The 25364-nt window shown below is 54.3% G+C and overlaps 1 protein-coding gene across 1 annotated transcript; it reads right to left on the bottom strand.

Moving 5' to 3' along the window:
* Positions 1-6441: 6441 nt before the first annotated feature.
* Positions 6442-25267, bottom strand: NCSTN (nicastrin). The gene is made up of 17 exons (XM_020810272.3): positions 25116-25267; positions 21441-21545; positions 20890-21013; positions 20449-20567; positions 19956-20101; positions 19113-19263; positions 17993-18099; positions 17080-17232; positions 14493-14597; positions 14300-14371; positions 13854-14029; positions 9825-9927; positions 9484-9582; positions 9068-9155; positions 8760-8902; positions 8146-8361; positions 6442-7123 (listed from the first exon to the last, which is right to left on the bottom strand). The coding sequence occupies exons 1-17, from the start codon at positions 25204-25206 to the stop codon at positions 7001-7003; spliced, it is 2121 nt and encodes a 706-aa protein (XP_020665931.3). The 5' UTR covers positions 25207-25267; the 3' UTR covers positions 6442-7000.
* Between the last annotated feature and the right edge of the window lie 97 nt (positions 25268-25364).

Here is a 25364-nt window from a genome sequence, read left to right as displayed (position 1 = left end):
TTGGATGTTGCTCCAGCCAGGGAGGCCCCGGGCAGGCGTAGCTGTTGGGGGTGTTGAACTAGGCGGCGGCAGTCCTGGGTTCGAATCCCTCGCACGGCCCTTAAACTCACGCGGTGGCCTGGGGGGGCAGTCCATCTCTTCCATTTTAACGACCTCGGAGGGTCGTTCTCGGAAGAGCAGGGAAAATGGGAGGAGAAACCCACGCTTGGACACCTTGATGTTCCAAGCCAAGGGGGGGGTGACCCCCTACTGCTCAGAGTTGGGGTTTAAACCCAGATTGTAAAGTCTTCTTGTTCTTGGCCTGTTTAACAAGTTTATGAATGTATTTAGGATCGGCTGCTCCAGGTGAGAGTCATGCCCCTTCTTCTGCCCGTGCCCTGATCCTATTGACCTGTTTGAAAGGTGGGGACGGAGGAGAGCTTTGTGGCTGCGCTGGACAGCCAGATAAGACAGACCAGTGGGTCCTACGTCAATCAAATCAAGCCCGAGCTCTCTCTCTCTCTCTCTCTCTCTCTCTCTCTAGAGGGGAAAAATGATGAAACCGAGGCGGTCCTACTTTGAGGCAGATCAGGAGAAGGCAAGATTATCTCTCGAAAAAGAGGGGGGGGCAATCCTGCTGGGAAAGGCGGAAAGGCAGCAGGGAAAGAGGAAGACCCCCCCCATGCAAGATGAACGGACTCTCTAAAGGAAGCCACGGGCTTGGGTTTGCAAGAGCTGAGCAGGGCTGTTGAGGACCAGGGCCTTTTGGAGGCCAGGAGGGCGAATGGACAGGGCAAAATAACGACAAAGGGCGGGGGGGGGCAGCTAGAGAGAGAGAAAGGGGGTCCCCAGGTTTTCCAAAGAGGTGCCTGGCTCAGTGGCAATCCGAACCCAGCCTCCGTTCCCCCCCCCGGACTCTGGACTGGGGGTTGTCAGGGGCCGGGAAGGCAGAAGGGAGCCCCAGAAAGCCCCCCCGGAAGGGAGGGTCCAGACTTGGCAGAGGCCGGAGTGACATCTTGCCGAGTCCCACAGGAGCCGGCATTTGTGGAGACACGGCAGACGCGCTCAACCCTTGCGAGGCGGGCGGGGCTCGGCACTATCCTCTCCTGCCACAGGGCCTTGTTTTTGAACAGAGGCGCAGAATTGGGGTGGTGGTGGGGGGGGCACCCACCGTATCACGGTGATCCTGGCCTCGCTCCTGGCCTGGCCTACCTCGCAGGGTTCCTGGGGTGAGGAAGCAGGGAGGAAATGGAAGCTCCGCTGAAAAGGTGGGATCTAAAACAGGAGAAAAATCCCTCAAGACATAGAGGCATATCTCCCCCCCCCGACCTGCCGCATCTTGTGGCAGGGAGTTCCCCAGCGGAACCGCGCGTGATCCTCTTCGGAACCCAGGAGGGAGGTGAGGCTTCACGCTTCAAATCGTGCCGCATCCTTTCGCCCCCATCCGGTGCGCCGTCGGGTCCTGCTTCTCCCTCCAGCCTGCCTGGCGGGGCCTCGCTCTCCCCACTAGGTCCCGCTGCCCTGACGTCCGTGCGCTCCGGTCCCCGAACAGAAGGGCTTGGGGGGGCTTCAGCCCAGCCCCGGTCTGTGCGCCTTCTGCCTGAGGTGGGGCTTTTTTCCCCCCTCCCGCCCGGTCCCCCCCATGTGCGCTCCCGGCTTCTTCCCCTCCTCCCCGAGCAAGAGGCTTTGTTCCCCCGAAAGCCGAGCCGCCCCCCCCCCAGCAGCAGCAGCAGCAGCAGCCGCAGAAGCCCCTCGCCCGGGTGTCATCGGGCCCTAATTGAGTCTGTCATAATCGGATCCAAGCTAATTACGCCCCGATCCTCTGCGCCTCTGCCCGTCCATCTGTCCCTTTCCTTCCCCCCCTCTCTCTCTCCCGCCCGCCCCAGTCTTTTGTGTCAGCCCATCTGTCGGCCCCCCAGACCCCCCACCCACCCAGCGCCGCCCCAGCCGGGGAGACCCTCCTTCCACGGGCCCCGCCTTGGCCGGCGGCTGGGTCTCCATCCTTGCCTCCGTCCGCCGGACTCTCCCCGTCTGCTCCTCTTTTTTTCATATCGGTTCCTTCCTTTACTGGACGTTTCGGGGGGGGGGGGTCCGTTTTCTCTTTCTCTGCCTTGGCCCCCAATAAGAGAGGGCCTTTCCGATGGCGCGAACGCGGGACCGTGAAGAAAGCCGGCTTGGGAAGGGGGGGGGAGAAGAATGGATTCTTTTCCAAGGTGGGGCTGGAGGAGAGCTTTGCGCCTACGCTGGACAGCCAGAGAAGAGGAACCCGTGGGTGCTGGACCAAAATCCAGCCTGAACTCTCTCTGGAGGCGAAGAGGATGGAGCTGAGGGCTGCCCTAGTTGGGGCACCTCGTGAGAAGGCAAGATTAGCTATGGAAAAGACCCTCCTGCTGGCAAAGGTGGGAGGCAGGAGGAAAAGAGGAGGCCCAAATACGAGACAGGATGACTCCCTAAAGGAAACCACGACTTTTTGAGTTTGCAAGAGCTGAGCAGGGCGCTCATTCATGGGGTCGCCATATGTTGGAGCCGATGGGATGGCACACAAGAACAGAGAGGGTTGCCGTTTGTGGCTGGGATAGCCCTGCCAGCGAGCCAAGAATTGCCGAGGGAACGGCTGCGAGACCTCTGCCAGGTGGTCACTCCCAGCAAGCCAGAGGTGGTGCCTTTTAATTTCATGATTTGCAGAATACCTGGAAAGACCCCCAAAAAAGGGGGGGCAAGCGTACAAGGTGAGTGTCGTTTTAGACAACAATGGCCAGCATATACTCAGGATTCTGGGCCTTGTAGTCCAAAAAAGCCACTTTCCCCATCTCTGCTTGTAGCGCTCTTCCGTCCTTCTCCCCAAAGACCTCAACGTCAGCAAGAGGTTTTTTTGTACAATGTCATCTTGCCCCCCCTCCATCCTATGAGTTTCTCTTTTATCCCTCTAACACCCCTCCGAGGTAGATCAATGCACGGGACTGACCCAGGGTCACTTGGGAACCTTCCTACATCAGACAAGGTTTGAACCCAGTCTCCCAAGTCCTGGTCCGATAGTCTAACCACTTCAGCCCCCTGCCGGCCCTTCTGTTGTGTATTTCCTGCTGAGGACAGAACGGGGTCAGGCTAGATGACCTTTGAGTTCTGTGCTCTCTCTCTCTCTCTCTGTGTTTGTGTGTGTGTGTGTGAGAGAGAGAGAGAGAGAGAGAGAGAAACTTAATTGGCTCCCCACCCCGCCAGCTCTTCCAAAGCCAGGAGATTCCCGGATCTTCCTTCATTAACTCATTCCTCTTTCATGCCCCATATGTTCCACCTCTGGGGGATGGAGGGGGCACAGGGGGCAGCTGCCATCCAGCCCCACATTTTTCTTTGCCTTTAGGGGAAGCAGCTGGGTTCAAGGGATGTGGGGCGTGTGTCTTGTGGCCCACCACCCCTGAACTGGACAAGGAAGTTTCATGGGGTCCCCAAGAGATCATGTAGTCCACCCCTCCCGGACAGAGAGAGAAGCAAACAGGCCTGCAGGATCGGAAACCTGTCGAGATTCCCAGGGCAATGACTGAGCCGACGGTGGGCTTTTCCTATCGTTCCAGAGTGGCTGCTTTTATGGTTTGGCTGTACAGAACTTCTAGAAAAAAGAAAATAAAAGTGTATTTCCACCTGCAAAACACGCCGGGTATGATGGGGACAGGAGGTGTGTTTAAATAGTAGGCATACACGCCTGCATTATAGACTCTCTCTCTCTCTCTCTATTTTATTTATTGATTTGATTTGATTTATACCCCGCCTATCTGGACCGATGGACCACTATCTATCCATCCATCCATCCATGCACTATTCTGGGTCTTTTACCATCAAATAAACGACCAAGCAAAAACAGAACAATCAATTAAACAGTAACAAGGAGACGAAAGGATACAGGAATCAAGTCCAATGGAGCCAAACGTCGTTAAGGCAAACGAACCGAGACTCTCAAAGCCATAACCGGGTTGGGCAGAGCAAAAACAGGGAAGTGGGTTTTGTTTTTGCTCTGAGGGGAGTGGAATTCCTTCCACTATGAGGCCCAGAATCCCCTAGGTAGCAGGGCTAGGTGGGGATGATGGGCATTTTAGTCACCCCCTCCCCCCAAGAAATACCCCCAATGCCTTGGGGGTGCGGCTTTTGCTGCTAGACAAGACAGAAGGACCGTCCCTGATTTTCAGCAGGGGCGCGCATGCGTCTCTCTCTGGCCCCATGGCTCACCCGGACGGACCCGCAATACTCGGGGAAAGTTGCATCACTGCACAAGGATGCTCTCTGGGCGATGGGTCGTGGAGATGTCAACCATCCTGAGGGAGGCTGGCGAGTCTCCCCGGCCGGTGCCGCCCTCATCCCTCGCCTCCCTTCTCTCCCTGAGCTTCAATTTCCTTATTTCCCCAGCCGGCCCCCAGAGATCAAGGCTGGCGTCTCCAAATAAGCGCTCGGGCCTAAATCCAATTTTTCCAGCGCTAAACAGAGTAGGCTTGTGCAACTGGTAGGATTTACACAAGCGTCAAACGTCCCGTTCCACAGTTTCTCGGCCGGTCTGCTCGGCCAGGGACTGCCCATTGGGACATGCCAAGGCTGGATCATAGTTTATTGCACATCAGGATCCCCTTCTCTGCAGGATCAGCATCCACGGATCCCAGTTTTTAGCACTGGCCCCGTTTCTCTTGCTCCATTTCCGGGGATCCACTGAAGTCACAGGCTTCCCTGACACCCGTCTCACTCATTTCGGGAGCAATTATAAATGCGCTGCTAAATGGCATGTTACATCAATTTCACTGGAGGGCAATCGAACCTGCTAAATTGCTGTTTTCACCCCCCCAAAAAAAGTTTTTTTTAAAAAAAAAAAACTTAATTGGGGGTCAGAGGGATGGGCAAAGTTTGCAATCCGCACTTTCTCCTAATGGGATTCGGGTCTCTCTAAGCCTAACCAGAACAACAGACTCAAAATAAAGATGCTTGGGAACCCTCCTTCTTATTGCAATGAAAACGTGTGGATTTGTGCCTGCTCCCGGATAATTCCCCTTCGCAGCCGTCCGTCATTGCTAAAGCCAAGCCAGCTTTGAGGGAGGGTGAAGTCTCATGCATCCAAATACAGAGTCACAGAACCAGAACTGCTGGCAAGACGGGAGGGAGATGGCTGGCCGGGGCCAAGGATCAAGAGGCTCCATTAGATTGGGATGAAGAGCGAACATGGAGGGACCCGAATGTCTGCTCTTCCTCAGCTGATTCTGAAGCTTGGGCCAAAGAAACCCTGAAATGTAGTGCTGGAGGAGATCTGTGTGGATGTGGTGGACAGCCAGGTAAGACAAGCAAGTGGGTGCTTAGATCAAATCCAGCCTGAACCCTCTCTAGAGGCAAAAAATGACGAAATGGAGACTTGTCCTGCTTTGGGCACCTCCTGAGAAGGCAGGATTTTGTCTGGATAAGACCATCGTGCTGAGAAAGGGGGAAGGGAGCAGGGGGAGAGGAAGACCCAATACAAGTTGGCCAAACTCCACAAAAGAATCTGCAGGTTCATGAGGTCGCCACACGTTGGAAGCGATGGCAGGTCACAAGCGGTACGTGCACTCGGGGAGGCTCATACTTCTCTTAGCTCTGTAACATCAAGCCGCTTCCAGTCCACGGTCATTTCCAAAAGCTCCTCTTCTCAGCTATTTACAAACTCAAGCCTATGGCTTCTTTATGGAGTCCGTCGATCTCACATTTTGTCGTCTTCTTCTCCTTCTGCCCAGAATGGGCGAGTGTTTTTATCGGCCAGGCACGGAGCAGACCAGCTCGGTCTGGTCCCCCTTCACCCTAATCATCCCCACGCTTGGTTTTGGGACCTTGGGGAAACGCTGCAGGGAGAGAATCAGAAATAGCCTGGTGAGCCGTCGGTTGGGCCTCGGCCAGCCTTCGGGCGTCTGCCTGCTCTTCCTCTGCTGCCACTGCTTCCCAAGCTGCCAGCATTTCGGGGGGAGGGGGACTGAACGGACCCCGTCCACAGGGAAACCTGTTGGCCCTCCGTGGCACATGCAGCCGTGGCCACTGCGGCACAGCTTTGCCAGGCATCGGGTCCAAGGCCGGCCGGCTGAGGGATCAGAGGAAGTGCCTGGATGGGCGCAGGAATCAGAAACAGACAGGATCGGCGTTTTTCAACCTATTGAACGATTTTATTCATGCATTTGGAGAACCGAAAAGGGGGATCATCCCAGCCACCTCCTTCCCAGAAAGGAATGTTACAGAGTCCCAAAAGCGTCAGGAAAATAAACAACTGGAATGATGGCATCCACAGAATCGGGCTGATGTTTCTGCCTTTTCCAGAGACGGGTCTAAAGCAAAGTATCGCTAACTCACACCTCCCTCTCCGTGATGCCAAGCCCCCCCCCCGTCGGAAAAGATCTCTTGGGAATCTCTAAGCACATGAAAAAAAAAATCACTGGTCATCCTGAGAAAGGAGAGATTAAAACGACCACAAACCACCGTGAAAACTGCGGGTTTAATTTGTAAGGTGTATTTTTCTTTTTCTTTTAAATTAAACCGAGCAATGTATTGAATATGTACAAAAAGAAATTCCATTTATTATTTTAGAAAAGGATCTTTTACACCCAAGGTCCCCCCCCCGGGTTCCAGACTCCCCCATGTCCTGCTTTCCTTTCATCCTGATATACACAGAGATCAGTGGGTTTGAGTGAGTGTCTCGTCCCCCGGAGAGGATTATTCCTGGGATCTGCCCGTTTCCTGCCCAGCCGTTGCTGCGCGCCAGTTATATCGCCAGGCGCGAGGCTTCTGATCGCCCACCGCGGTGCAGCCATGAGAGATGAAGGTGAGGGGGAGACCCCGGCCAAGGCTCCCCCCCCCAGCCCTCCGTGGCCGGTCCGGTGGCCTTTCTTTCGTGGGGAAGAAAGGTCTGCTTCCAATCCAGTTTTGTCTCCGTCGGGGAAAGAACTCCAGTGTTGTTCTACCAGCGACATCCAAGTTCGTTCGTTTGCTCTCTTCCCTCGCCCGGTTCCACGCGCGAGGATCCCGTAAGCCGCTCTCAATAAGCCACGGCCCCCGAGTCCGCCGGGGGGGTGAAAAGGACGTTGGCTTTGGCATTGATGAAGTAGGTGGCCACAAACGAGAGGACGAGGATGCAGATGCCGATAATCAGGGTGATGATCTGCAGGGGTGGGGAATCAAGACAAGAAAGAAAGAAAGAGCTCTCTTCGTCAAGCGGAGAAGCCGGAGGAAGGCCACAGACTCTCCCCCCCCCCACAGCCTGGAGGATCTCCTCCGGGCCCTGCTCCGTGTCTTATAAAGGACCTATTAGGCGGTCTGAGTCCAACCCTAGTCCAATGCAGGAACCCCCCCAAATCGAAGCACATCCTGACAGACGGCGCCCGAAGGCCTCCTGCGCTGGGAGCGCTCACCGCCTCCCGAGGTCGTGGGTCCCATCGTCCTGTTGCTCTAACAGTTGGGAAGTTTTTTTCCTGAGATCCCACCGGAATCTAGCTTCCTGTCGCTCGAGCCCACCCTTGCGTGTCCTGCGCTCAGAGGGGATCAAGGACAGATCCTGCCCTCCATCGAGCGCAGGACATCCTTGGCTCAGTTTGGAAAAGCGGCAGGAATACAGCTTTTGGAAGCAGGCCGGCCTGTTCTGAGCAGCTGGAGAAACACAGTTTGGCCTTTGCAAGACTTCCCTGGTCGTGACCTCGGAAATGCCAGGCCCATGAACAGCCAAAGCGACCTCCTTTCAAACAGGGGCTATTTTGACCAGACCCCCCACCCCGTCCACCCCACCACGAGCACCTGTGATCCCTCCTTGGTTCCTTTTTCTCTAGAAACACCCAACAGCCATGTACAGGCTCCACAATCTCGTCGGCATGCAAAGCACCTTCCGCTACTACCTTTCTCCTTTCACCCTGCCTGATGTTCCCCTGATAATCTGTAATTTTGGTTTTTAAGAGAAGATGTTTTGAAATGAGGAACCCAGCTCGGCCCACCCAGCTGCAGACGGGCAGTGAAAAAACCTCCAGGCTCCCCGGGCAGAGAGAGAGAGAGAGAGAGAGGTCTCTCTCCTGGAGCGAAAGATTCCTCGTAAGTTCAAAGGGGAAATTTGGGTTGAACGAGGGGATGATTGTACCCCGAGACTCCGCCATGTCTGGATTTTAGCAGAAAATCCGGCCACATGCTGGCACTCACCTCGAGCCGCTTGCTGGCCACGAGGAAGATCCGAGCATGAAGCTCTTTCCAGCGGCTCTCCGTCCACGTGGAGTACTCAGAGGAGCCCCAGTCCTGGAGCTCAAAGGCCGGAGAGGTGGCCGGGCTGCGGCGCACGGTCGACTTAACGCAGAACGGCTTGCGTGGGGACGTGGCGTTCGGGGAGGGAGAGCCCTGGACCCACATGTACTCATACAACTGCAGAAGGAAGAGGAGAACATCGGGGGGGGGGTCACTGCTGCTTTAGGTTACTCCGAAGGTTGCGATTTTCCTGCTTGCTCGCTTTATTTAATGTATTGCAAAGGTTTCCACCACCACCACCTTCCTCCCACCAAAGGACCCAAGACAGATAACGCAACATTAAAGGTCAAAAGCAGTAAATGATCCAAATGGAAAGAGGAATGAATCATATTGTTATTTGGGAATTGCGGGAAGAGCCATCCGGCTGCTTGGAGCGCGGGTCCAACAGAACAGCCCAGGTCCATTTCCCAGGCTCTCCTGATTAAAAGAGAGAGAGTAATAAAAACCACACCGGCCTAGCAAAAAGTAAAGGGTGCCGCCTAGCAAAGGCACTGATATTCCCCGTGCAAACTCACGTCTCCCGCAGAGGCTTTGCACTGCTCTTTGGTGGTGCTGTCGTTCAGGCGGGTGCCCGTGAGGTTGGCCAAGACGTAGTAGACCAGCATGGTCGAGTTCACCGGGCTGGAGACGGCAATGTAGTACTGGAGGGGCCCGTCCGCTGGGAGGAGAGAGAAGCAGAGAAAGCGGCCGTCGGCTTGAGACCCCAGCCTCGGCCCATCGAAGCGGAGGCGGCCGGCTCTAACCGGCAGCGTGGCTCGGCCCAAACCCTGCTCATGAGCTCCCCAAACCGGACATGAGCAGGGTTTCCGAAGGAGGTACGTACTCAGATATCCTTTGAAGTCCGGCGTCACGATCGACTGGAACCAGGAGTTGTTGGCCCGAACCAGGAAGCTGTACAGCAGGCGCGTGACCTACCAAGAAGACCCAGGAGTCAAGCGCCGAGGAAAGAAGGCTGGGTTTTGAGCTTAGGAAATTTAAAAGGGGAGGGGGGAGAAAAAAGAAAACAAGGCGAGGAAGGACAGGAGCCGGAAAGAGAGGCGGGAAAAGCCGTGCCAGGATAAGAGACCGAGGGGAGAGGAGAAGAGGCCGGTTTCGATGACAGGGAAGGATCGCCACTCGGGGAGGAGAAGCAAGACGGAACATGTGGACAGAGAGAGAGAGAGAGAGAAGCAGGACAGACGGGCCGAGGCGCTGAAGCTCAGCCCTGGCGCCCGGCCCCCGAAGCCCATCTGCTCCTACCGTCACGGGATCTGCCGCGATGGCCGAGACACTGCCGCCGTCTCCTCCTGCAAGCTGGTAGAGTGCGCGGGCGACCACGGTGGCCACTTCTGCCAGGGACTGCAGTTCGAGGGGGGGAGAGGAGAGACAGGAAGGGGCAGGGAAGAGGGGGTGTGTGCTCAACAAGGCAGGTAGCCGCCAAGGATGGGGTCCTCCGGGGCCAAAGTGTGGCTGTCGGCCCATCTCCGGGACAACCCGGAACGCGAGAGAATGCAAAGTCCTCTCCCGCCCTCCCACCACCACCAGCCCTGCTGGGGAAGGACAGAGGGGAGCCTCCTCTCTCCCACCCCCCAATGCCAAACCTTGGCCGTGTCGGTCACGTAGCTGAGGGCTTCCTCCGGGCTCAGCCCCTCCGGGTAGCTCATCAGGATGTTTTCCGGGGTGTCATAGATGCTCTGATAGTACCTGATAGAAAAGAAGACAGGCGGGGCTGGAGGGAAAGGCTGGGCTGGAGGAAAGCCTGGAAGGGGCTGCCTTGCCAGCAGAATCAATCAATCAACCAATCAACCAACCAACCTACCTACCTACCCACCCACCTACCTACCTACCTGTTGATTATTCTCCTACATGGCCTTTCTCCCCAAAGGAAAACCCAAGGAAATGTTCTGGGCAAACGAGCCCCAGTTTCGCCATTTCTCCCCATAGAGAGCACAGGACGAAGGCTCTCAGGAAACCTGGCAGACGGTGGCTGCTGGTCGGAGCTGGTCAAGTGGGCGGAAGCACAAACCAGCGTCAGACAAGGTGGTGTCGATGTGGAGGAACTGGTCCCCCCCCCCGGGGCAGGCGCCAGGAGGTTCCCCCAGGGAAGGAAGTGGGTTCTGGGACCCAGCCAGGGACCCAGCCTCCAGCCCCCTCCCCTCGCAAGCGTTTAACGAGTCTCTGTAATTAACTTGGCCCCTTCTGCCGCTTCCTCTGTTTGATGAGCTGCGTTCGTTGACTGGGAAGGGAGATGGGGAGCGAAACACACATACACACACGCAACACCCCGCTCGTCCAAAAGGCACACTGCTGAGAAGCAAATTTGCCTAGGAACGCAACCAAACCCTGGAACGGGCCAGGCGTGCCGTGAGCTCATGCCAGCAGCAGAAACGCTTTGGGAAGCCAGCCCCTCCCTGGCCACGCCGCTTCCAAGGGCGCCGGCCGATGCCAAGAGAGCGGCAGAAGCCTGTGGGCTCAGGCGCCACGCGGAAACGGCCACGCGACGTGCCAAGAGGCAGAGCCGTTCAAGCCGGGCTGGCCCGCCTCTGTCGGCGGAGGGCCCGCGGCCGACCCTCGCCGGGGGGGGGACAGATAATAGAGTCGTAAGGCTGACACTGAACAGCCCAGCGGCGCTCGCACGGATCCAAAAGACACCCCCCCCCGATGCCTCTCACGGATGGGTGGCGTGGGGTAGCCTCCGCGGCCACCCAGCCTAATTTTAAAAGACAGCAACTGAAGATTTTCCCTTCTAGGGTCGGGGCCTCAGTGCTCACACAGGGTCCAGCACCACCTACCGCTAGGCAGGTTTGTGATGGTGGGCCTTCCCTTCCCAGAGTCCTGGATATCCCTGGGGTTGTGTGTGTGTTTGTCTCTCCCCTCCAAGGGCTGACCGGTGGAAACTATGCAGCATCGGATGCGTCCAGAATGGCCTGGGGAGATGCGGAAGCTAAGGGCCCTCGCAGTGAAATCCATCCAGCTGAACGCCTACAACCTAAAGTCGTGAACTACCGATTCCTTCGTTACGCCTGTACGCCACGTTTCCTGCAACCCCCTCCCGGTGGTGGACACGGCCCCCTTCTTGCCACGGCCCACAGCTCCTTGGGGACTAGAAAGGCGAGTCTGACCCATGGGACAGCAGGGGAAACAGCTAAAAAACAAGCCTGGAAGGGATGGAGTATATGTGTGTGTGTGTGTGTGTGAGAGCGAGAGCGAGAGCGAGAGCGAGAGAGAGAGAGAGAGAGAGAGAGAGAGAGAAGCCGTTTACGGGAGATAAAACACGCAGCCCCTGCCTCTGGTTTGGAGGCCCTGGGCCTCTCCTGGGATTCCCACAGATTTATTCATTTATTGTCCAGCTGGGGGCAAAAAGCACTTTTTTTTTTTTTTTGCCTTCATGGATGGGAGTGTCTCAGCTATTTATTTGATTTTTGTCCTGCCCCGCTGACCAATGGTCACTCCAGGGGGTTCACGAGCAGCGAGAACAGCCCAACAATAACACCCTCCGAGTTAAGCTAAGCGAAACTAAACTCGGAAACAAATAGGGAAGCAAAGTTAAAACGGGCAGCATAAACGGGAATAAAAGGCTAAGGATGGTCCTTGAAAGACGCAGGGAGCCTTCCCCTCATCCCTTAGTTCGCGCCCGCCAAAAGAGGGGCCCCTCCAGACACTTACGGCGGCTTTTCGACTATTTCCTTCTGCCTCTGGGCGCTCCAAAATGAAAACGATTCCTAGAGTTTATCCGTGTCCTTTGGCCAGTTCTATTCTCTTAATGGCATCTTAAATGCTTCTTTTCTTCCTACCTGCCTTCACGCTTCATCTGGACTTTGTAAGGAACGGCTGCTTCCCACAATACATTTAACTAAGCTACGCTGGCAATTTCTAAACCTTTGCCTCACTTCCAGAAACCTCCATCGACGTACAAGCCTGGTGGGCGACCTTGTGGGTCCCTGCAGGCTGACGTTGGGGGTCACGACGCTGGAAAGGGCAAAAATCCCACAGTTGCAGCGCTTGGATCCACCCCCCTCTCCGATGGTCACAACCCTGGGTCTTCTCCTGTTTTGCTTAGGTCTGAAAGTGGTCCAGGAAGCACAGCTGAGCCCCTCTTCACCCCCCCCTCCTTTGCCCGCCGGCTCCCCCCACACGCTCAAGTGCGGTTTGCTAACCTCTGGCTGGCAGCCAGCTGTGGGAAACATTCTCCCGACAAAACTGGATTTCTCGTGGCTGTCACAGCAATTACGCTGCGCCTCTTTAACCACACGGCCCCCGGCGGCTTGCCGGTGCCCCTCCCCTGCAGGACCCCACAACTGTTGCCACGTTCTTCCTGGGCGTCCCCCACCGACCCCTGTTCTCCCCCTGCCAAAGCTCCCGATCCGCTTGCAGAATGGCGGCTGTAACAGCCTCGGTCACTGGAAACGTCCCTCCAGAACAGCCTGGACCAGCTGGGAGCTCCGCAGGATCCCCGTTGGGCCGAGGGGACGGCCGAGCCAGTTGCAGGCAAGACCAAGGCTAGCCGGGAAGCAGCCCCCGGCCAAGCAACTGCACACGCCGAAAACATTGACGGGAATCTAGCCTGTTTAAGGGATCTTCCAGGGGGTTCACTGGGATATGGGAGAAGGGCCTTCTCTGTGGCTGCCCCGAGACTGTGGAACTCCCTGCCACTAGTGGCCAGGCTGGGCCCCCACTCTTGGCTGTCCTTCCGCAAACACGCCAAGAAACCTTTCTCTTCCAGCAAGCTTTCCTTTAAATGACCGGCTGACCAACAGGTCTGTTTGCTTGCTTCTAAGTGAGCATTTCATTCTGAGTTTTCCTTCTGTTTTTAATTTTTTTCCTTAAGATGAGTTTTAATATAATATTTGTTTTGTAAACCAGCTTGGATGCCTTGATAGATAGATAGATAGATAGATAGATAGATAGATAGATAGATAGATAGATAGATAGATAGATAGATAGATAGATAGATAGATAGATAGATAGATAAAGGATGGATGGATGGATGGATGGATGGATGGATGGATACTGTGTTTCCCCAAAAATAAAACAGGGTCTTATATTAATTTTTGCTCCAGAAAACACATTAGGGCTTATTTTCAGGGGATGTTTTATTTTTTTCATGTACAACCCTCTACATTTATTCAAATACAGCCCTGTCCTCTTCTTCTGGTTGCTGCGCAAGGGTGGAGGGCAGGGTTTCACTGAACTGGGGCTTATTTTTGGGGTAGGGCTTATACTACGAGCATCTTGAAAAATCATACTAGGGCTTATTTTCAGGTTAGGTCTTATTTTTGGGGAAACAGGGAAGATAGATGGATGGACGGAGTTTGAGCAAGTCGGAAGGAGGGAGAAATGGAGACCGACTCTGTACTCAGACTAGGTTTCGGATCACGTGTTCGAAATCGGAGCCCTGGGGCAAAATCCCACCCACCTTGGGGAGGGGGGTGAGCTGTTTCTGGCCCTCTGGGGATGCCAAATGGCTAAACCCCCTTTTCGGGAGGGAGACCCTCTCCCGCTCTGCAGCCCCTCCTCAAAGCAAACATCTGTGTAAGTGACGACACTCCAGACAAACAAAACAGACCCAAACACACGCAGAGAAAGAACAGGCAGGCCACCTGACCTGTAAGGTCCTTCCGGTTCGTTACCTGTTGTGGAAAGAGGAGCGGTGGTCGGCCAGCACCACCCCCGGGATCGGCTTGGCCCTCAGGAACCGCTGGAAGGAGGACGGCGGGAGGGGCTGGGAGATGCCGGTCTCGCCCACGACCACGCCGGTGTCTTTGCTGCTGTTTTTCAGGGTCTCCACCATCTTTTGGATGCTTTCCTAACGAAAAGGAACAAGAGCGCTCATCTTTGTACGAGGAGCCGCTGGATGACCTGTCCTTCGCCTCTCCGGATCTGGGTTGCAAGCTTCGGGGGCCTCCCTGGCCCCAGATCCCCCCTTGGCCCAGGACGCACTGCTTCAAGCAGAGGTAGAGGTGTCTATTCCCCAATTTTTCTGCCCCCTCCAGCCAGGCCCTTCCATCTCTAGTTAGTGCTCAGCACGGGTACCCGGCTCACCCCCCCCCAGAGAGCGAGACGCCCGCTTTCTTACTTCCACCGACTGGTTCTTCCGAGACACAGGGTCTGTGTGCACCCAGAGGCTGGAGCTCTCCCTGAGCGCCACCTGCAAGGGAAAGAGGACTCGTCACCCCACGGAGATGCCAGCTTCGGGCAGCGAGTTTCCAAGCCACGGGGGGGGGGGGGGGGGGCGGGAAGCGAAGGAAGGGACCCTCCGCTCTTCTCACCTGGCTCAGCTCCAGGAAGGAATGGATGTTGTCCAGCTTAATATGGAAGTTGTTGTTCTGCATGTCGTACACCATGCGGGAGCTGCCGATGTAGTCGAAGGTCTCCTGGGGAGGAAGAGACAAACGGCGACAGATTTTTTTAGGAACGACCAAGACATTCCCTCTCCCCCCGCCCCCGTGATCCACAAACCAAACGAACAAAGCAGACGATAGAAATCACATCTCGGACTACAACTCCCAGAAGCCTTCATCCCCCCCGCGGGACGGGCCTGGATTTCAGGGAGTTGCCGTCCAAGAACCTCTGGGGGACCCCCTTCCCAAGGTGGGGAAACCCTGCTCTAAAGAACCCCAAAAGACCAGATTTTGTAAAAAAATATATATTCTGGTGTCTAAAGGCTCCCATCCCATCCTGAAAGCACTAATGATTTTTAAGTGCCCTCAAAGCAAGCATCGTACAGGTCTGGAACGACCGCGGCCGTGCAGAGGACTCAAGCCGGAGCCCTCCAAGAGAGGCCACTGCTGCCGGTCACCGCTGCCTTTTTCCCCTGCAGCAAAGGACTCCCCAAATGCGCCGTGGGGCGAGGGGTTGGGGGAACACCCCACAGGGGTTTGGGAGCCCCTGCAAAAGCCGGCAGGGTGGAGCAAACGAGGCCCTCGGAAGCGATGCCCGGAGGGGCAAACCTCAGCTGCTGAGCATCAGTTCTCTCCCCCCACCATGTCCTCGATCTCCCCCCCCTCCACTTCCCCAAACAGCCTCTCGGCTTCCAGCAGCTGCCGGCGTGCTCCAAAATGAACGGCTGGCTGTTCACGCCAGGGCGTGCGTCGCGTTCTAGCCCTCTCCCCGTGCCCTTCTTTTGGAGCCCAGATGGAGTGCCGCTCAAAAGCACGCGGGGGGGGGGGAACAAAACTAGAGGGCAATCCGCCCCCCTTTCGTCCTCCCCTTCTTCTCCCTGAGACGAGAGTTTGCAACTTGTGTATTTTCCTGAGACCACTGCGAATTCCCCTCCTTCTGCAAGCAGAGCATGTTGCTTCTTTGAATCATGACATGCAAAAATAAATAAACAAATAAATAAAATCAAGTCCAGCCCCTCTCAAGGAGGCCCCAGGGGGGGGGATTCGAACTCCCAACCTCTGGCTTGGCAACCAGAGACCTAAGCCACTGAGCGAATTTGACGATCTTTTAAGAAATTGCAATGTTCGTTTGTGGAAGTAAAGAATTTATTCCCAGGTAAATGAACGCAGGGCTGCAGTCAAAGTGGGAATGATTCCTGTTTCTCTCCCAAACCAAATATTCCAGCTCAAATTGTCTTGGCAACTGGAAAAACCCTGGAATTATTTATAGAGCATGTAAAATTTAATATGACAGATATCTGAGATTTTGCTCTGTGCGCATCCGTCGAGCACGCAAGCAAAAGCTGCATCCCAAGGTATTTGGGTCATGAATTTGAGATTTGTGCAATTTTCCTGTTTCGATTCCCTCCCCCCAACCCCAACCCCCCCCCATCTCCAGAAACCCCACATCGGAGGCTAATTCCCTGAAGGCTCTCTGGGTACATCTGCCTCTTTAGTCTGTTCTCTTCCCTGAGGGCAAAGGGGTTTGTTCCAAAGCTGAACAGCAGCGCTTTCCAGCTGAGAGAAAGATGGAGCTTGGCCGCGGGAGCACAGTTTTCGATGTCCGGGCTCCAAACTCACGGAGAGAAAAGCGGTTTTCACCCAAATCAAGGACAGCGGTCGCTCGAACTCAAGATCGCCTTTATCGGCCGGGTAACGGAGAGAAAGATCCTCCTTTACAGCCTTCACTAGAGTAGCAGCAAGGAAAGCAGGTGTGTTCGGACGCTACACCGCCAGGTCCACCCGCTGAGCACTGGGAGCAGCATGACCCGGTTCCCTTGCGGAACTCACTGCCACAAGATGTGTTGACAGGCGCCAACTCGGATGGCTTAAAAAAGAAACTGGAGTACATTATGGCACTGGGGCTTCCGAGGGCTGCTAGAGATCACCTCCAGGATCGGAGACGGGGTGGCCGCGTGAGGTGGAGGGGGCACAGCTAAGCCCCCCTCTGGGCAGGGGCTTCCTCACAGCTAACCTGTTGGTCCAACGTGTGAGCGCCATGCTGGACTCAAGAGATCTGAACCCCTTCCACGTGGCTTCTTCAGTTCTCACAGCGAAACCGCCTACTTGCGTTCTTATAAAAGATCAGACCTAGCTGAACGATCGCTATATTGCAGCTCTGCAGCTCGGTGGCTGGGGGATTCCGGGAATTGCAATCCCAGAAAGCTCCCTTTCTGTGTTCTCCTGAAGACCGAAACATCACCAAACACAGAAAACCTAATGTCCCTTTTCCTGGGGATGATGGGAACTCCCTGCTGTAGGCACTCTGATGCTTTCTTTAGCTGAGGAATTTCCTCTTCCAGCCGTAGGCTCTCTCTGATGTCTGTTTGTGCCCTTGTTAGGAGCGATTCTCCAGAATGTGAGATAGAGCAAGACCTGCCCCAGCGTCTTTGCCTAGATGTGCAGGGGAACCAAACTCAGGACCTGCTGAACACCACAGCCCAATGGGGGGGGGGGAGGGAGAGTCAGCTCTTACCCCTTGGAAAAAGGCGAACATGATGTTCCTCGGCAAGGTCTCAATGCCTGGAACTTTGCGGATGGCTTCGGCGGCAGCCAGGAGCGTGACAAACGAAGCCACTGCGCTCTCGGCCCCGGGTGCAATGTTCCAGAAGAAAGAGTGGCTGTCGATCTAAGACAGGGAGGAAGGAGAGAGAGAGCAAGGCCGCCCGGCGGTGAGCTTTGAGCACCTGCCCGTGTTCAGATCATTCTGATATGCTGGTCTGCGGATATAATTCAAAGGAGTGGCTCCCGTCTTTCAAGTGGAATTCGCCCCCTTTGTCCAACGGACCGACGGAAGTCCCAAATCTCTGGACCAAGTCCCCTTAAGAGGAATAAGGCCACACCATCGGCCACGTTAAAACATTTAGGGCAGGGGGGAAAAAAGCAGGGCTTCAAATGCCAGGAATTGAGAAATATACCCTTAACTGGATAGGCAGGCAAAGGAATGCCCTGCAATGATGGGGAACATGGGTGTAAAATTTATTGATTTAAAATATTTCCCCCTTGCCTTTCTCCTTAAAAAGACCCAATCCGCCCAGAGTAGACTTCGGTCTAGACGGGCAAGGTATAAATTTAACATAAGTAAGTAAGTAAGTAAGTTGGTAAGTAAATAAATAAATAAATAAATGTCTATCCATGCCATCTGAGATACTATTTTTGCCACATCTCCCGCAGCTTGCTTTACGTAACCAGTTCCATGTGAGATTATTATGGGCTACGGAGACCTAGGAAAACCCGGCTTCCGCTCAGGTCAGCCAGGGAAGCCGACTCGCAGCTGACCATCCCCACCGTTTCAAGTCTGGTTTCTGCTGGAAACGCCGCTCTCGCGCCCTTGCTGACCCACAGGAATCCCAGCGCGACAGACCCCGGGGCCGGAGCAGGGCACTTACTCGAGAGGAAGCCACGACGACGCTTCTCGGGTCCAGCTCCTCCGACTTGTTGATGGGTCTCAGGGCGCTCCACACGTTTTGATCGGTGAGCGGATCGCACACCACCTCTGCCGGGGGAAGAAAGCATCGGGGGGGGGGGAACATCAACAGAGGCACAAAATGGTCTGTTCCTTTACTGGGCAAGAAAGATCCCATAGGGGGGCAACCCTGTTCGGTTCAGCACCAGCATCCCTTAATCTCATGGCGTTCTAGCCTTGGAGTAACTCCGATACTTATGAATTGCTTTGGACGCCAGAAGGACCATCGAGAAGGGTCTCCAAATGAGACCCACAGCCTCCACTCGAACTCAGGGCAGAGGAAAACCAAGACAAACCAACAGAGGAGACTCCCTTCCATTCAACCCAAGATGTTCTCTAGCAGGCGGCTTCCAGGGTCCGAAGCAGAACGTTTTCTGCTGCCTGCCTGCCTGACACTCTCAACAGAGATGGCACTGAGTGGAACGGGAACATCTCAATACAAAATAGAGTCGGATCCCCTTATCCACGGGAGGACAGGTTGCAAGCCCCCCGAGGATGCTGAAAGCAGCAGGCAACAGTGAATGTCATACATACAGTGGAGGAAAAGTCCAGGGGAAAACAAAAGTATTTCCACCATGTATTACCAGAACTGGCCCCTAGAGGAGCCAGAGACCACGCTATGTATTCCAGCAAGAATTCATGTCATGGTCTCTGTCACCCTCTAGAGGCCAGTTCTGGTAAATACATCATGAAAATACATATTTCTAGGGGTTTTTTTCCTTTTAATATTTTTAGCGGGTAAGAGACACCACAGATCCCAATCCTGTGGATACAGAGGTCCTGCAGCACACTTTACACCACCAACCAGTGGCCTCAACATGCAAAGCCGGTCCCCTGCCCGTCACTCAACTGAAACCAATTTTCTCGCTTTCGACGGGCACCAGCCGTCCAAACTCCGAGACTTCTCCCAGTCCTCCCATTGGAAGTTCTCCCCAATAGAGGTTAAACAGCTTCCTGAGTTTTACTCCCAGTCACACCCCAAAGGCTGGGGATCATCTGTAGGATCTGGGGGGAAAAAACGCCTTTGGGGGGATGTTTCTCACCTGGATTGAGGCTGAAGGTGCTCTGGATGGCGCTGCGGCGCATGCAGGTGACGGTGCTCGTGACCGCGTGCATGTGGGAAGAGAGCTGCATCGCGCACAGCGGGTACTGGGGGGCAGAGCCGTTGATAGGCTGGTTGTAGGTTCTGAAGCACTGACAGAGAGAGAGAGAGAGAGAGAGAGAGACAGAAGATTGGACAACGCGCCACATTTAGAAAGATACGGCATTTTAAAATTAACTTCTGTGTCCTGGCGCTGCTGCTGTGCCGTCAAACACGGGCCGTAACGGAATCAAAGAGGTCATTCAATTTTTGTCGGGGGACTCTCCTGACAAGGAACGTAGACTTGCACATAAAAATCTTCAATGATACTAACATTAGTATTTCAAAGCAAAAGCAGATGCTGCTTACACACCACCCCATGGTACTTAAAAGCATTTCCTGGCTGGTTTCCAATTACATTACACAGGCTACGGATCTCACATATTGCCTTTTTAAAAAGCCTCTCTGGGTTGTTTTAAAAAAGAAAGTTTGGGTAAAACCATTTTAAATTAATAAATAAGATAATTGGCTCTGCTGCCACTGATTGTCTATTTCAGTGTCACCGAATAGTTTCCTAACTAGACTACTGCTCTGGTCTCTTTGGGGGGCGGCCCTCCCCCCTGAAGACAGCCTGAGAATTTCAAATCATCTCAAATGCAGCTGCCTTGAGTTTTGCGCTAAATCTGGCAGTGACGTCCCAGAATCCTCACCCTACGTTGTTAAAACTCTGCTCCCACGACTGCACCCTCCCATACAAACGTAGAGGATCGTTTTTTTAAAAAACAAAAAACACCCTCCATCGTACCTGTTTAATAACCTCGGTTTCATTCTCGTTTTGAAGCAGGAAAATTGGGAAACCAAAGTCCATGTAGGAAAGCCCGTTGCCAAAAGGGTTCCACAGGGTGACACTGCAGTGCGCGTACTCGGGGCCGTAAGTGTGGTTGTAGACGCCTGGAGGAGGAAGGGGGGTGAGGGAGGGAGGAAACACACCGGGTGCAAGTGAGTCGGGCTTCTCCGGAGAACAGCGAACCGCCACCATGAAATTAGGCACTCAGCTGCTTGCCCAGGGAGGTGGCTGTGGTCGTGACACCTTTGCAGTGATTGGCTGGGCTGCCGTGATGTCACAGAGAGGCCCCGGAACTCGGCCTGGGGAATGAAAGGGGGCCCAGGAGGGAGGCCCAGAAAGATGGGGAGGGAGGGACACTATCCAGATTGTAGAGGACACCAGCTTTCCCTCCTGCCTGCCTTCCAGCTCACAGATGAATCGCCCCCATCCCACCCCCATCCTGCCTCCTTACCAAAGCCGTCATTGGGGCATTTCAGGGCCGGCGAGAACCCTTGAGGAAGGCTGGGCCTGGAAACGGTCACGGCCAGCCCGGAGATCCGGGAGCTGCCTTTCAGCTTCTGCATCAGCTCCCTGTCGAGAGAGAAGGGTGAGAAAAAGGGGGTGTCTTCCCCCCCTGGGGTGGGAGGGTGGAGGGGAGTTTACTCATGGCCTTTGAATGATATCAGGAGCCATGTGCAAGAAAAGCACAAGAACCTTGAAACAAAAGCTCCTCAAAGCAATATTATCCTCCATGGAAACACATAAAACTGGAGACAAAACGAACATGTTGAGGTAACTTTTGTCCCTCAATCTATCTCTTTATTACACCACCTTCCTTCTGAGCGTCCTCTTAAAGGCGGAGAGGGAGGGAGGCGTAGGTGTGGAGGGGGTGGGAAGGAGGCCCACACCTTACCCGGTGAAAAGCTCTCCGTGCAGGAGGACCATGTAAGGCGCATGGGGCCCCTCGGACAGCACCCAGTTGAGATCCGACTGCTTCTCTACCACGTGGACGATGCCGGTGTCTCCGTTCAGGGAGGCTGAGGGGAGAAAGAGAGAGGAGGTCGCTGAAATCCCCGGCAGGCCCTCAGAAATACTCGGCTGGAAATCAACCTGGGGAAATGAAGTAACACTCCACCACACCGCACCCCGATGGCTTTTCTCTTTAGACCAGCATCCACGGCTGTTATCTCAGACTCAGACCGGCCTGGGGGAGGAGGCAGAAGACCCGACACCCCCCCCCAAACACTAAGGAACCAAATATGGAGAAAGTGCCTTGGCCCTCTGGAGGGTGGCGTGGCAGAGGACGAGAGCGGGACCCCAGAAGGGCAGGACTGAGCTTCAGGAACTGGGGTTTCTCGCCCCTGCGGTACACGAGGAGGGGGCACTTAAGGACATACTTCTCCCTCCCCCCCACCTTTCACCCCTCGACCAGCAAAAATGCCTCCTGCAGGACATGGGACTCACACTGGCAGCCGATCTGGTGGGTGGCGTTCAGCAGGCGGACGCAGGTCGCCGTCCTGTTCAGCGGGATGTAGATCTTCCGCTCCACGGAGTTGGAATGGACGGGACCTGCAGGTGAAAAAAGAGGAACATCCTGAGAATTGACGTCCACCCAGGAGGTAAGACAGAGAAGTCCCCGTCCAGGGAAAGGCGTTCCCTCCTGGCCGAATGCTGCAAACCTCTGGGTGTTTCCCCACACAGCAACAGACCTCCTGGGCTTTCTTCCCAGCGCTCGGAAAATGTTTACCTGAGAGTTAGGGTCTCTTAGAAGTGCTGCCTAAAACACACGCATGCACACACACAGAGAGAGAAATGGAGATGGAGAGAGAGAAGGATGGGGCTGCACCACCGTGTCCTGTGACCCTGGGCTCGTATAACCTTTTTTCTCAAGAATGTGGTTAAGACAAAAACGTGATACAGAAGGACACCCATATCCGTGGGGTTCCAGATCCCCCTATAGAGGCTGAAAAACACAGATTAAAGCCAACTCTATCCTAGGCGTGGTCTCCATCTCCCTCTTGCGGTCCATTCTGGTCATGTCACCTTTGGGCATTTATACATCCAGGAGGGTTCTTTTAAGCCGTTGATACATTCAGACCGTGGATAAGTGAATCCTCAGATACAGTTCCCATGGAACAAAGGATTGGACCGTAAGTAATCAGTTCTTTCAAAAAAAAATCTATAGTGACCAGATTGAGTGAACTGCAGAAGGAGTGGCTTCCCTGATTTATTTTTGTCAATGGAGCGGAACCTGCGGTCAAAGAGGGCTCCGGAAAGCCCTCTTCCCCAACTAACCTCGTAACCACCAGACCAAGAGATCCCTTGGGATTTATTTTTTTTGCAACACAACCTCCCCGGGAGCTGCTGTGTCAAAAAAAAAGCCACAATGGCAAGCCCTCCTCCTAGCCTTGGTCTTCCTCCAAGAGTAAGCACACAGCCCACGTCAGGATCACGTGGGCTGACCACAGCCCGACCACAAAACCGAGGTGTTTCTCCACCCGACCGCTTTCCAATGCTTTGGCCTGGAACTGCTATCGCACCCCAGCTAAGCCTGCCTTGCTGGCCGGGAGGAAAGACTGCTCTGCTGGGTTTTCCCTTCCTGCTAACACTGTACTTAGGGGAGCACACGCAGAGGTTCAATGGCAGCACTGCGGTCAAGCCTCTGCTCCCGGCAGGTTCAGGTAGCTGGCTTGAGGTTGCCTCAGCCTTCTGTCCCTCTGAGGTGAGGAAAATGAGTACCCACCACGCTGGGGGCAGAGCGGGCAAAGTTGTTCTTTCTTGCATAACTACGTTGTAAGCTGCAACATCGCTATGAGCTTGAGCACTATGGGGTGGAATAGAAGTCAAAGCAACACCCTGAGAACATGGGGAGCCGCCTTATACTGAATTAAAACATGGCGTTCCCTTGTGGTCTCCCCTTGAAGCATTAACCGTGCCTGATTCCCACCCTCGTGGTTTTTTAATGGGGGGGGCAGGCATCATATTATATTCGCTGTCACACCCCTCTAAGGCTCACCTTTTCCATCCTGTTATTCATACATACAGCTTGCATAAAAGGAAACCACAAACGATGGGTTTCTCTTTTTTTTAAAAAATGATGACTCCTTCACCTTCCAACAGGTGCAAACACAGATGGTGGAGTCTCACCATAATCATCAGCAGCAGCAGCACACACACACAGCTCCACCCGAGCAGAGCTGTCAGGCGTTAAGTGAAATGCTGTTCTAAAGCAAGCAGCGGCGGGTTCAAATTCCAACCTGGCTGTTAAGCTCCCCGGGTGACCTTCTGCCAGTCCCGAACGGGGAGCTTCAGGTGTCGGCGCGAAAGCAAAACCTAGAGACACCCGCCCTCATTTTCTTCTTTAACAAGAGACCCAGAAGAGAGATCATCAATAACTCTCAACAGTAACAGAAAAGGTGCATAGCTTTTGAATGCCTGCAGCCAAAATCATCTATTTATTGGCAGTCTGGATTAAATTTGTCAAATTGATTTAACCGATCAATTTAAAAAAAAACAATAGAATTTTTAGATGATTTGAATTTTAAAAATGATTTTCAAAACATTTCAATACTATTCTTATCCAATTGGATTTTTTAAAAAAATAAACATTGTTTTTTATCCAGCCTACTTATCTCTTCCTTCTCTTTTTAATTTTTTTAAAAATATATATATTATTAAAATAGAACAACATAAAATAACCCATACCATCCACACAAATTACGTATAAACAAAATAACAACACGAACACTTAGGAAGCATTAGGCTTCTTGTGTTATAAGTTTTTGTGTTATCTCTTCCTTCTCACTTAATCAAAAACTATTTTTCATTATTTCCTGACACCGACTGGGGGAAAAAGAGAAAGATCTGTTTCTCAAAAGAGCAGAATAGCTCCCAGATGCCCACCGACAGAAAGGCAAGGCCAGTATAACGGAGAAAACAAGACAGATACGGAATAAGGCTTCCTTGCAACCACCTCTGGAACGAAAAGGATTCTGCTTTAAACTATTGCTTGTTTCTATTTAATATTTCCACTAAAATTAATCCGAGCGATGCAGAATGAAACACTGGGGGGAGGGAAGGACGGATAAGATTGACCGAAGGAAGAAAAAACAGAGCAACAACGTGTCTTGAAAACGCCGGTCCTGTAACCAAAATCTTGGAGCAAAATATAACAGGGTTTTTTTTAAAAAAAAAAAAAGTTTTGTTACCGTGAGTTGCGATAAAAACACAACGTAACCCATCAATGCTGATCGGCGATACCTTTTCCACCAGAAAGGATACTAAACAGCCACCGGCTCTCTGCTGGCTGTGGGGATTCTGGAATCGGCGCTGGCTCTAAGGGTCTGGGGGATTATGGGAGTTGTAGTCCGCCGCCCCCCAAAGTGGCATCACTTCCTCTCCTTTCCCCCCCACTTGCAGCATCAGCTTTTCCTCAGCTGCCATTTCTGTCTGTCCCTTCCCCCCCCCCCACACGTTTGCCTCCTCTTTGATTTTAATTCCTGGCTCCTACGGCTCATGGGGATTATGGGAGTGGTAGTCCGAGAAAAGCCTTCCTTTCCTTTCGCCCCTGCTCTCCCTGGGTTTGAGGGGGGGGTTAAAGCTTTCGATGGACTTGGAGAAACGGGACCCCCTCCTCCTCCTCCTCCTCCTCCCCCCCGACCCAATTCAAGGGGGTCCCATTTCCTCTCCCCCCCTCCCCACACAAACATACACTGCTTTCCCTCTCTCCCCCCCCCAATTATCACACAACTCCTTTCTCTCCCCCCCCAAGGAAAAAAAAACCCTCCCTCGGGCACGAGCTCTGGCGAACCACCCTCCCAGGAGGGGAAAGGAAGAGGAGAAAAGGGTGGCAGGAAGGGAGAGTGGTTAGAGAGCAGGGGAAACAACAGCCCCTCCCTTTCCTGTCCCCCCCCCCCCGAGAGACACAGAGGCCTCCCTGGGACCCAGGCAGACCCAAACCGGCCTGGGACAACCTCGCGGGGTTGTTGTGACGAGGAGGGAAGGCTGAGGGAGGGGAAGAGGAGAACACCGCGGCTGCCGCCCCCCCTTCGAGGCCGCCCGAAGCCCCCCCTCCAGCCGCCGCCACCCACCCACCCACGAAGCACGGAGGGTCCCCAAAGGCTCCCCTTCCTTCCTCACCCGCCGCCAAGGCGCCCAGCAGGAGGAGGCCCCCGAGGAGACCCCCGGCCCCGATCCCCCTCTTCCTCCTCTTCATCTCGACCGCCGCCATCTTGGGAAGGGGGCGCTTCCGCTTCCGCCCCGGGGCGTCTCCCACACCCACAAAAACACGTCCGCCCTCCAGGGACGCTCTAGCCACCTCTCTCTCGCTCTCTCTCTCTCTCTGGTCGCGGGCGGAGGCCGCTTCCGGTGGGGTCTCGGGCTTCCCCT

The sequence above is a fragment of the Pogona vitticeps genome, chromosome 15 (genome assembly GCF_051106095.1).
Source record: "Pogona vitticeps strain Pit_001003342236 chromosome 15, PviZW2.1, whole genome shotgun sequence".
Lineage (NCBI taxonomy): Eukaryota > Metazoa > Chordata > Lepidosauria > Squamata > Agamidae > Pogona > Pogona vitticeps.
Note: the sequence above shows the minus strand (reverse complement) of the source record. Positions and strands in the feature narration are given on the sequence as shown.